This window comes from Grus americana, chromosome 18 (genome assembly GCF_028858705.1).
Source record: "Grus americana isolate bGruAme1 chromosome 18, bGruAme1.mat, whole genome shotgun sequence".
NCBI lineage: Eukaryota > Metazoa > Chordata > Aves > Gruiformes > Gruidae > Grus > Grus americana.
This window is the reverse complement of record NC_072869.1, coordinates 12,081,676-12,093,977: the sequence shown is the minus strand read 5'-3', so window position 1 is coordinate 12,093,977 and position 12,302 is coordinate 12,081,676. Positions and strand designations below refer to the sequence as shown.

The 12,302-nt window shown below is 47.9% G+C and overlaps 2 protein-coding genes across 7 annotated transcripts in view; one reads left to right on the top strand and one right to left on the bottom strand.

The window, feature by feature from the left end:
* The window catches only part of NDEL1 (nudE neurodevelopment protein 1 like 1), a 29,526-nt gene extending 27,530 nt beyond the window's left edge, over positions 1-1,996 (top strand). For 3 of the 5 annotated variants that reach the window (XM_054847084.1, XM_054847085.1, XM_054847087.1), the window contains 2 exons: positions 543-1,154; positions 1,206-1,996. In XM_054847084.1, coding sequence (XP_054703059.1) covers positions 543-630 — 88 coding nt within the window. In that variant the 3' untranslated portion in view covers positions 631-1,154; positions 1,206-1,996. Of the gene's footprint in view, positions 1-542; positions 1,155-1,205 lie in introns of those variants that run through there. The other 2 variants (XM_054847086.1, XM_054847088.1) reach the window with 1 other exon arrangement.
* Positions 1,997-3,371: 1,375 nt separating this feature from the next.
* The window catches only part of MYH10 (myosin heavy chain 10), a 102,287-nt gene continuing 93,356 nt past the window's right edge, over positions 3,372-12,302 (bottom strand). For both annotated transcript variants that reach the window (XM_054847082.1, XM_054847083.1), the window contains 9 exons: positions 11,882-12,094; positions 10,433-10,594; positions 9,249-9,377; positions 7,936-8,024; positions 7,563-7,686; positions 7,247-7,455; positions 6,430-6,538; positions 5,903-6,075; positions 3,372-5,053 (listed from right to left, as the gene is read on the bottom strand). In XM_054847082.1, the coding sequence (XP_054703057.1) occupies positions 4,909-5,053; positions 5,903-6,075; positions 6,430-6,538; positions 7,247-7,455; positions 7,563-7,686; positions 7,936-8,024; positions 9,249-9,377; positions 10,433-10,594; positions 11,882-12,094 (1,353 nt within the window). In that variant the 3' untranslated portion in view covers positions 3,372-4,908. The remainder of the gene's footprint in view (positions 5,054-5,902; positions 6,076-6,429; positions 6,539-7,246; positions 7,456-7,562; positions 7,687-7,935; positions 8,025-9,248; positions 9,378-10,432; positions 10,595-11,881; positions 12,095-12,302) is intronic.

Genomic DNA, 12,302 nt, shown 5'->3' with positions numbered 1-12,302 from the left:
CACGGAGCCACCCATGAATTGGATGCTGGTGGAGTTGGCCCCAGCCCTGCTGCCACCCCCTCGCTGCTGCGCTGCTTGCACAGCCGGTGGGGCTGTGCATTGCTCACAGCCACTCCTGTGCAAACAGGCAGTGATTGAGAGGGAAGGGGAGCTGATCAAGGGGACCAAGCCTGCAGAGCTGCTGTGCCTGGTGCCTTCAGCTGCTTGGACTCGATCGTGCAGCCCCAGCGGGCTCAGTGTCTGCGCTGGAGCCACTTGTCCTCTGGGGCTGGTCACCTCAGCCGGCATGTGCCTGCTCTGGGCAATGGGATGAGCACCCACCTACGTGTGTCCCCAGCTCTGGGTGAGCGCCAATCCTCCCAGCTGGAGGTGGAAGCCTGTTGCGGTCATAGGTTAGCCCCACAGCCATGGAGCAGTCAGGGTGACAGATGCTGTGAGGAAGGGGGAGAGGGGTCTGTCTTCCAGCTGCTGGGGATGGGGGGGAGCAGTGCCATCCCCTGGGGCTGCTCATCACTTAACTGCTCTCTCTTGTTGTTTCTCAGGGCAGTAAACGGCTTTGATCAAGGTCCCCCTGGACTGGGAGCCTCTCGACCCTCTTCCGCACCTGGCATGCTCCCCTTGAGCGTATGAGCCCATGGGAGGTCGTGTTCGGACTTGCAGATGCTTTTCTCAGCCTACTACACGAACTGCTCCCGATTCCTCCCTGTTTCCGCCCTGCTGGAACACGACCCGCACCGTGCTGTTAGAGGAGACCCTGTGCTCATGGCCCTTCACGTCATGTTAATACAGTTTATTTTCTCATGTTGCTATAGCAGACATTCTCTGTGTCAGCTCCATCTGCTGTGCAAGCTGAGACAGGCCCTGCTCTGTTGCAGGGGAGGCCCAAACCTCAGCCAGGCAGCCCTTGGCCCCTCGCTTTATCTCTAACTTAGTTGTGGCATGAAACAATTAAGACTCCCCTTCTCCCTGCCTGCTCCAGCATCCTGCACTTAGGACAGGTAGCTGCTGTCCTCGCCGGGGGGGGGCTCAGACCTCCTGGCAGAGGCACTTAGGACATCTGTGCCTGCACACCAGCTCCAGGTGTGTCACTCGGTTACTGCAGATCAATGAATGACATGGGGCGGGTGCGTGTCTTCCTCCTGCCTCGTGCTGGGGTGGGGGGGGGGTAGGGTGTAGGGGCCTCCTGCCTGGCTCCTTGGGCCCAGGGCCGGGGGGGGGGGGGGGGGGGGGGGGGGGGGGGGCCGCAGGAGTGATGGTCATACACATCAGTCACATCATCACCTGCATTAGTGTGAGCTGGCAGGGCTGAGCACTGCCCCAACGTTCTCCCTTGCACTCCTACACCTGTACAGCCGTGGGGCAGTGACACATTTAGCTGCGGTAGCATGCTCACGGTGCCCATGTGCCTGTAGCACAGCTTCCCAGCCCGACTGTACCTGTTCTTCATCAGACTTCCCCACCTCTCCACAACAGGGTTCTGCGGAAGCATTAGGAAGCTGCTAATCCAACTGGCAGCTCTGGCCTGTGAGCGCCCCTCCCAGGACCCTGTAACCATTGCACCCTGCTCGCATCTGTGTAATATATGACTGGATTTCACAGCATCACCTACGGGCTTCTGTGACAGTTTGGGCAACTGCGTACCTTGTGGGGCTTTCAAGCAATGTATTTGTGCGATTTCTATGTGCCTCAGAGTCGGTGGATTTTTAAAACGAACCAGCAAATCCAGCCGGGGTTTGAGCTGTGGGTTTAGAACTCGTCATTCCTGGTCTGGTCCATCACATTCAGTTGGCCCTGCAGCTCCCAGTTGGTTTATTTACAAGCGCTGAGACAAACCATTGGCCCCAGCAAGAAGGGAGGTGGGCAGCACCCCCTTGCCGTTAGGGTTTGTATGGTCTTTCTTTCCTGTGCATCCTCTGCTGCATTTGACTGTTTACATTTGTTTTATTGTACATAGGTTTGTAAACATAATATCTTTGCCTAAGATCTTTGTACATAACTTGGGCTTTGTAGCTTTATTTATTCAAAATCTATATGGCATGTTTCAATAGGACAGTGTACCATACTGCCGTGGTGACACACATCATGATGTGGTTCAAAAAAAAAAAAAAAAAAAAAAAACCCCAAACCAGAAACAAATGAGAGTAATCCTCCAAAAATAAAGTTCTTTTAATGTGGAATCAGTGGATTTTGCAGAAACAGTGGCAGTGGCTGTATTTTGTCATGTAGTGTTTTTCTGCCAAGCCCCAGGGCAGGGTTGGAGCTGCTGCTCCCCTTTGCTTTGCAGTTCGATTTGTGCACAGAGAGGAACAGCCACAGCTGGCATGTGCCAAGCAAACACCTTTCCTCAGCTGCAGCTGCTGGCACTGAAAGTCCTCATGGCTCAGCTGAGTCCTGGGTTTCAAGATTTGATTTTGGGAAGAGCCAGGGGAAACACTGCAGGCCTCCAGTTCCAGCACTGGGGATTTTTGCCACCTCAGAGGCATTTCCTCTGCAGAGCCAGGGGCTTCTGGCCCTTCCCCAGTGTGCACCATCCCCTGTGCCAGGTGGGCCAAGGGCTGTGGCAACCCCAGGCCCCCCTCCCCCCCCAAGTCTGTGCTGCTCCCAGCTCTGCCCTGCAGCTTCCCCAGCCTGACCCCTAGCTGGGTGCTGCCGCTCACCAGCCCCCAGGCTTAGCTCCAACCCAGACACCCAAGAGCCAACCCAGGGGTTGTTCCAGCACCCACCCCCCCCAGGCTGGGCTGTGGTGTCAGTGCCCCAGGCTCTCCTCCTCCTCACCACAGAACACCCTGAGCCCTGCTCATTCCTGAGCCCCAATCCCTGCCCACACCACAGGAGGCCATGCATCCCCAGACCAGCTCCCTCTCCTGGGGTGCAGTACCATGGGGCAGCAGGGTCACCCCAGGTAGGAGGGACCTGTTCTCACAGTTACATGGACAGGGAAGGGCCATTCATTGCCTGTGCTCCTCCCAACACCTATAGCCTTAACAGAGGCACTTGAAGAAAAGGTGCCCAGGACTGAACCAGGTTCCAGGAGCTGGTTCCCCTCAAGGCCCAAGACAGGCAGCAAGAACCAGCAGTAGCTGGAAGGCTGAGGGCAGCTCCCACCCTGCATGTTCCAGGTGCCTGGACAGGACCTTCCAGCTGCCCCCCAGCCACCACAGCCTACTGCACCCTCTCTTTCCCCTCATCTTCCTCACTCCTATCACCTCCCCTCCCATGGTGGTCAGGTCCACAAAATAAAAGGAAAAAACAACCCCAATCAAACAGAACAGGAAGAAGGGAAAAGGCAGCTTCCAGTCATATTCTCGTTTATTAAGGTCTATGCCAGCCTCAGGAAATAGCTCTTCCGGTAAGTAAACAGAGCAGGCGGCTGCATCTATAATGAATAAATTTATTGTCTTACAAAAATCATTGTCTAGAAATATGGGTATACAAGAAAACAAGATATTTGCAGTCAGATGCCTGGTGGTCAACAGCCAGTTTGATTAAAAATATCCAAACACACACAACAAAACCTTTGCGACAGATGTTAAAGCTTTTAACCAAAAAAAAGAAATCCATGTTTTTTGAGCATGTGGCAGAGGAAGTTTCCTAGTTAACACTGATTCATCATCACTAATATCAGTAATACCACTTGGACTAGAGAGGTACATGATATGAAGCACAGTCAAAATTAATACATTAAATCATTGTTATATAGGCAAATTATATATGTAACATTGTCTTAGTACTGTAGTGTCTAAGGCACTTTCTGTAATGTCAGTTTTTCAGCTATTTAAACAAAAAGAACGCTAACTACTCGCTGTAATACTGTTCAAAATAAAAAAAAAACAAAACCAACAACAAAAAGGATTCACATCCACTGGCATGTTAACTCATAGGCAGGCAACAGCATCGCTGAACCCCTGTGCCCGCAGGCTCCCCGAGCCCCACACCCCGCAGTACAGGCGGCCCCGCTGCCAGCGGACCGGCTCCCCCAGTAACACCAGGCCGGCTGCTGAGGTACCCTCAGCCTCGTCTCACAGTGCAGCCGCTCGGCTCCATGTCCTGAAGACTTACCTAGCTCAGCCATAAATTAATAAATTAATTTTGCCTGTGTTGTATGTGTATTTTCCACTGGTGTTCACATTATACTAGCCTTAATATATATACAGATCTGTTGGGCATGGTCATAGCAGGTCTCTACAAATGCAGAAGTACTGTACAGATGAGGAGCGGTGAGGCTATTTCAGTTTGCCTGTACTGCAGGAACACTAACTGATGAAGCAGGTGCTGAGAACACTTCAAAATGATATTGCAGGTTAAAAATGGACACTACTTGTTCATCCCTACATTTCCCTCTAACACTTCCCAAGGCCTTTTCACAGTTCACTCGCTGATTGTGTGCTGATCACAACAATTAGGAGAAAAGAAAGGTACAGGTGCAGTTTGGTCTTCAATGATCCAACAGACTCAATACAGCCAAGGGCCGTCTGAGCGCAGAAGAAATGGAAGGATGTTGTCGTACAACAAAGCATGCATAGTCATGACAACGGGTCTGTCCCGACCACCTACCCTCTGGGAATGAAGTTTCTGTATCGATAAAAAAAAGTTTCATCCTTCACATGATGCTTTATAAAATGGCTTTACAATGGAGTATCTGGAAAATAGATGCACTGAACAGAGACGATCCCGTTTTGTTTACTATATATAAAAAAAGCAGTTGTACCTATATCTGAAGCAGGGTACAGTATGGTGAGGCTGGAGAGCCTTAAGACATAGTTGACCTATGATAAGTAACCTTGTAGCATGCCAACGTTTTGTAAGGCAGATTTACGGCCACAAGGCAGTTCGGTGGTCAGGAAAGTCCTCCTCCTCCTGCCGACTGCTGCATCAAAGGTCTCTGCAGGCAAGTGGTGTGACGGGGCTCTACTCGGCAGGGGCCGGCTGCGCTTCGTTCACGTCGCTGCCTTTGCTCTCCGCGTCGTCATCTGAGAGCTCCAGAGAAGCCCCTTCGATGTGCAGCTGGCGTCTCCCAGAGCGACTCGAGGAGAAGGTGATGGGCCCCCCCCTCCTGCCAACAAGCAGATGACAGCAATTGCTGACGGGTCACGTCTCACAACCCAAGTCCCAGGGCTGGTGGCTGCCCCCACGCACCTCCCCATGACCGCAGGGGGTGTAGGGGCTCAGCTCTAGGTCACCCACAGGGCAAGTTTCATACGTGGTGTTTTGAAACTCTGTGACCGAGGGGTCAATGCACTGTGGGCAAACACGCTCCGGTACTCTGGTATTCCTGCTTAGTTTATACCATCACCTCAGTTTGGGAAGTCTCCAGTAACTTAAAACACTCTATGAGCACCAAGCACAGACCAAGTACTAAAACAAGTGGGTTCTCTAAAATAATCAACTTCTCATCTGTTAAGCGCTGCATGGCCCCCCTCCAGCCATTCCCACAAGCCAGCCAGCTCAGCCGCTCTCCCTTGAGAAGGTTTTTGTTCTGCAGCAGCCTCACTGCTGCTGACTCCCACCTGTACTGGGTACAGACCTTGGTCTCAAAGTCTCACTCCCAAGGGAAGTGCTGAAACGCTCCCACCAGGGCGGGTCAGGAAAACAGGGAAAAGCACAACTGAGCCATCTCCTCCATCACGTTTACCTACAGCTGGATCAAACTGGCAGCCCCAAGGAACCAGCCAGTGCGAGCACCAAAGAATTCAGGCTCAGGGGCTGTCAGGAACATCCCTGTGGCCTGGCAGCTCCCTGTTGTCACCACCAGGCTCAGTCAGCAGTTCCCAGCAGGCTCCAGTTCAACCCACTCCCTAACATGAGCAGCTCTGCTTCTGCAGTGCTGTGGCTGGACGCTCCCCGAAGTCTGCGGGCACAAGGGCTCAGATAAACCCTGCCCACTGCTACTGGCACCACTCACCTTAGCCTGTTTTTCAGAGTGCTGACCTCCCGGCTCAGGCCCTCATTAGCCTCTGTGGCATCATCCAGCTCACGCTGAAGCTTACGTCGGGAAGCATTTGCACGTGTGGCTTCCTCTTCAGCCTCCTCCAGCTGGCGCTTGAGCTGCTTCATCCTGGCGTTTGCCTTCTCCATCTAAAATACAACATCAGGTCAGCAGGATCAAACTGGGCAGCCGCAGCCCCAGGGTTTGGGGGGTCAGAGAAGTCAGCTAATACCCTGTGCCCCCCAAGCTCCCCAGCTGGAGATGAACCACCAGCCACACTCGGACTCCAGCGTGGTCTCCTGGGTATGCAACGGACCGTCACAGTAGAGCAACGCAGGGAGGTTTTGCCTGCTGGGAGCCACTCTAGTGGTTTAGTGATCACAATGGGGGTTCCCTCAAATGTTTTCATTAAAATGACTCTTAACAAACCCTTTCTACTCAAAGTATGGTTTTATCCACCTTTTCTGAGAAACAGGCCTCAAAAGCAAAGCCCCTCCACATACCTGCTCCTTGTACTGGTCTGCGTGTCGACGCTCGTCCTCCACCTGCATGAAGACTTCTTTCAACTTCTTCTCTGTACGACGCACCAATTTGTTAGCAGCTGCTCTTTCCCTAGAACAATCAAAAGGCCTCATTTGTCCCAGTACCTGAAGGCCAGGAACACAAGCTCCGTCCTTTCCAAAAGGCTCTTGTCCTACTGTGTAACTGATACTTGAGTCTTCTTAACCTACCTGCCACCATCAACAGAACTTAGTTTTAATGTGCTGGAGGGGCTGGCTGGGACACAGCTTTGAGATAGTAAAGTTATTGCTAACCAGTAAACGGTCCTTTCACAGAGCCAAAAGCACACGTTAAAAAAAAATATATTTGGAGGACCGAGATGGAAAGGACAGGCAGGAAGCACTCACTGGAGAAAGCGGACTTCTGCAGAGCACAGAATTCATCCTAACTAACTAAAGCTGTCACACCCGAGCTGTTCCACTTGCTTCCTCTAACCAAAGAGACCAGGTGTCTCAAGGGGATGTTTCATCTTGTCTCGAGAAACTTCTGCAGCATCTTGTGGATCTGGGACCAGCAGTCAACATACTCAACTGGGAAACCCTAGAGTTAATTCAGCAGCTTCAGTTACAGAGCAAATAGATTCTGAAACTTTCCACCCCAGTCACTTTACAGCTGTCTCATTCAAGTGTGTCCCTTTCCAGCTAACAACCCCAAAGCCTGTGCTGCGAGCTCTCATCTCAGCCCTACAAAAACTTAAGGTGTGGAGATTTCAGACACTCAACTGACAGAGCAAACAGGCACACAGACTTTCTTCCTTACTTGGCTTCCTGCTCAAGCTGTTCTTCTAGCTGCACAATCTTGGCTTCTAGAGTAGAAATTGTTGCCTTGAACTTCGACTTCACAGATCCCTCCAGTTCCTGCAGCTTGGCTTTCAGCTCTTTGTTCTGCCTTTCCAGCTGCTGCCGGGCATTTTCACTCTTCTGGGCAGCACTTCGCTCCCCAGCTAGCTCAGAATTAAGTGTGTCAACCTTTGAGAGCAGAAGAATAGAAGGTCATTTGGTGCTATTCAGAGCCTTCACTTAACTGCACGCAGAAACACAAACTGCCCCTACAGCACCACCACCAACAGATTCACCTGCAGCGTGGTCTTTCGGAACCGCTCGTTGAGAAGCTCCATGTTGCTCTGCTCTTCCTCAAGCTCTTCCTCCAACTGTGCAATACGAGCTTCCAGCCGGCGCTTCTCATCCAGCAGCGCTGACCTAGAAAAGAATTATTTGGGTCAAGACATGTTCAGATCCGATACAAAGCAACCAGCTAGTTCGCTTCTGATACTTTAGGCACTGCCGATTGTCACGAGAAGCTACTGTGTCAGCAACTCTCTTCATACCAAAGAATTTTTTATCATGAAGACAGGCCAATACAGAATTAATTTGCAAGCAGACTACCGAGCATTACAGCTGCGGGTGCCTGGAGTTCTTCAGATGCAATTAATACATTTGATGACTCACTTTCCCGAAGCACTGTTTGCAATCTCATCAGCCAATTCATCCCTTTCTTGCTCAGCATGACGACGGGCTCTTTCAGACGCAGCAAACTCCTGGAAAGGTTTAGGAAAAGATTCATCACAGCATTAGAAGTCTCAAAACTTCTGCAAACGATTTAGCCTTCACAGCATCTCCTAGAAGTTATGAGAAGTGTGATATCCCTGAGGTCTTTTAATGGAGAGAGAGAAGCAGAAGCAACAGCTGTAGAAGCTAGCAGGACACATCATTTTGGTATTTTCCCCCCCTTAACTGTCATATGACTACAATGGATTTGCTTCTCCCTGCCCCTGAGGGGTTCCTTGCACAAAGTTAAGGGAAAAAAATAATCTGTGAAGATCAGTAACAATCGAGCCCTAAACAGCAGGATAAAACCATTCCGTCACATGCTCCAATAAACACATTCAGTGTAAAGTGGGCACTAAATTAGCAAATTTTTAAGGTTCTTACAGAGTACATAGCACGAATGCAAACAAGGCATAGAAAATAAAGTCTTTAGCACAGTAGCATGAACAGCACCAAAACACATATTAAGGGGTAGAAACCCAGGCATTTGCCAAGAAGGACAGTTAAATGCACGGCATGTGGAAGACTGACAGGTTTGAAGGCCACAAAAGAATGACATGGAGAAGCTCTAGTAAGCCACAGGTTATCTGCAAAGGCCCAAACAGAACTGTACTGAAATCTGAGCGATTGCTTCAAACTTTGGTCCACAGCTGATACAGGACAAAAAGAGGCAGTGTCTCACATAAAGCAATTCTGCTGATGTTTGACCTTGTGGCATGTCAAGGAGATAATGGGACATAAGTGATACGTAGCAAGACTTAGAGCTCTTACATAAATTGCCAGCAATGAGGGAACGCATGCCCGTAAGAGACAGGGATGAGGACCTAAGAGGGCAGAGTGATAAATCTTCACTGACTTAACAGTCCACTGCAGTACTGGAGAGATTGTTAGGTTTTTATATACTTCCAATAACCAATTTTAGTACTGACACTGCATCTTTCACAGACTCTTACACCACTTTGCAAATTTTAGTGAGGTCCCAAATCTATTAAAGCAGTAGTAAAGCTTTCCTGCTACGCAGGCAGAGAAACGAAGCCCAGACTACAGGAATGATTCCTACAAAGCCATAAAAAGTTCACCAATGAGCTGGGGCAAGGGGAAGAGAAAGTTCTCCTGGCTCCCATTTCTTGGTTCAACTCACTAGATTGCTTTTTACTCTCCAATCTTCACCTCACTCCAGCAAGAAAAACAAATTTCTTGGATTTCAATCTTACCTCTTGGAGCTGGAGTATTTCTGCTTCGAGACCTTTGAGCTTCTTTTCACTCTCTTTGGACTGCGCAAAGATCTCATCTCTGGATGCACGAGCTTCTTCCAGCTCCCGCTGGTAGTCTTTCATTTGAGCCTGCAGTTGGAAAGCAGGGGAAAGAAAAAGCCACTCTGCATTAGGACAATCATGAGATTTATTAGTAGCTCTGAAGCATTTTGGCCCTTCAGAGGTAAGGCCTTCCTCCCAAAGTGGCTTTGTTCCACTTAAATGCATTTTCAGTTCTTATTTTCAAAGTAAAACTTCATTTTCTCACCTTTCCATCATTCAATTCCTTGTCAGAAATATCACATCATAAGATTTCATCCAATTTATCTCATATTTCTTGTAGGAAAAAACTCTAATAAAGAGCTACTCAATTACATTTATCATGAAACTTATGGAGAGGTAAAGCTCTTGGAAAGACTTGTAAAAGTTTACTCAAATTGACTAAACCCAAAACTTACAAGTATGGAAGGTAAGAAGCTATTCTCTGCAGAAGTAACACAACGCACCATTTTGTACACACTTCTGCTTCCCTTAGGCAACACTGTTAGCACAGACCGAGATCTTAAATCTGCACAAGTTTGACTTGAAGTAGGATTGCCAAAGAATAAAGCAGACGGGGCAGAAAGGCAATTTAATGTGCCACATGCTTTATGTGGTCTTGCCTCGTACTCCTGCAGCTTTGGGCCATGGCACTAAAATTTTTGACAAGACTGAACTGTACCAAATGTTGAATATTTTTCTGGCAATGGGAAATAAATCCTCGACACAAGAACTGGTTTTTTTCTTGCCAAACTACAAAGAATGGGCACCTTGGAGCTTTTTAAAAGCAATTAAAATTTACTCCTTTTTTTCTGGAGCGGTTTTGGCTGAAAACACCTTAAAAAGTTCAACAACATGAGGAAGCAGCAGCCAGCGAGAGCTGAGCTCAAATCAGTAAATTCAAAGATACAAATAGCCATATATTTTAATAACACAGCCTAGAAAGCAAGACTCGATAAGTCCTAATGCAAAGTGTTGAAATAAAGGAAAAGATGACTACTGAACAGAAGTCTTTTGCCTTCAAGCTACAAATGTATTTAATGAAAAGCAACACCTTGACAGACCATCGGCAGGAGAGAAGCAGCTCAGTTATTAGCTGTGCCTACCTGGAGCTTACGTAGCTGTTTGATTGCTTCATCTCGAGCCTTGTTTGCAGCTTCTATCTGACCTTCCAGGTCTTTCAGATCCATCTCCATTTTCTTCTTGGCTGCCACAGCAAGAGCCCTCTGTTTGCGCTCATCTTCCAGTTCTGCCTCCAGCTCTCGCACCTGTGAAATCAAGATGTTTATCAGGCTGAGTTCCAGGAATGGAGCAACCACAAAATCCTGACAAAATGGTCGGTGAATCCAAAAGGCCTTTGCGGAGCAGAATTAACATTACTCAATTGGAAAAAACTACAGACTGTAAAGCTGCATGGGAAGACACTGCAGATGGTAAAAACAAATCCACAAATTGGAAGCAGAGATCTCCAAACTGACAAAAAGGAAATCAAAGACAATAACTCTGCTTCTGCAGCATTTCCATTTCATCTGTTCAGCTACTTGGTGGGCAGCTTCCTGCCCCACACATCTATCCATGTTTAGGTGTCACGCTAGGGCAGATGTCACTAATTCTGATTGAACCACTAAGAGGAAAATAAGAACTAGAATCACCTCATTTTCTCAAGAAAAAAAATGAAATAATTCCCTTTGTAACAGCTGTGCTACTAGCATTTACATGCCAACAACTTTTTCAAAACTAAACAGAACAGTATCTAAGCAGTGAGTCAACATGAACTAAGTCAAACTTAGGTAAAAATAAAACTGAGCCAGAAATGCCACAGGTTACCGACATGAGAGAATGTATTTAGGTTTGAAGCCAGCCTCCCTCCTCATGGTAGGTCAAGAGCTCTTGTCCAGTGCAAGACAATAGCAACTTTGCATTGCAGTGAACTACAAAAGCTCTCCGGGCCATGTTTATTTCTAAGGGAACTCTATATTGGTGATTCTCCGTAACTGTACATTTTTGTTTTCTTGTGATAAATCTAGAAATAGTGTGTGTTTGCCCCTCAAAGCTTAGTGTTAATTTAGAACCATCTTCTTTTACAAGCATGAAATTTCACAGGCATTTCTGGAGTCTCTTCTGATCTGCTTTGTGTTACTAGAATTCTCAACTCTAGCAAATCTGGAACCTTTGCCACAATTTTCAATTAGGAAACTGTACACTTAATTACAGTCCATCTCGGCATCCATGGATTTGTTCCTGTACATTAAGTAAGATGGGCTTCAAAGTCTGAGCAATATACCCCTGTCCTTGAAATACACAGCAATAGCCAAACTTCTGCTCACATGTTAAGTGTTCTTGGAGGATCCTCAGTAGCAGACTAACATGAAAATTGTCAGTGTCTGGGCCTCAACAAGACCTATTGTATTGTTTGTAAAAAACAGTGCTTGGAATTTCTATAGGATGGGATCTTTTTATTTGTCTGGTAGCAAGTTATCACTGAAGCCACAGAGCTTCAGCAAAAGATCTTCACACCCTCGGCATTATGAAGTACAGCAAAAAAATAGACATACTTGTTTAACCAGCATCCTCTTTTTCTCTTCATTCTGTTCATCTCTAGCTTGCAGATCTCTCTCAAACTGGGCTTTCATAGCTTGCATGTTCACCTCCAAACGAAGCTTAGCATCTTCTGTGGCCTGCAGTTCATCTTCCAGTTCCTCAAGCTGAGTCCTCATCTCTTCAACCTGTTGCTCTAAAGTTCTCTTTGACTTCTCCAGTTCATGGACCTAAGCCACAACCATTAATCAGACTCTCTCTTTCAGGCATCTCAACATCAGCAATTAACAGCAGCAAAATAAGACATTATATTAACTCATTACACAACATTTGGTGATGCCCTGAATTGGACAATGAACCAGAAGAGTCAGAGAAGCATCTCTGAGTCTGTATCAGAGAACCCAACAAACATCTACACAGATGGCTGGAGAGATGAGC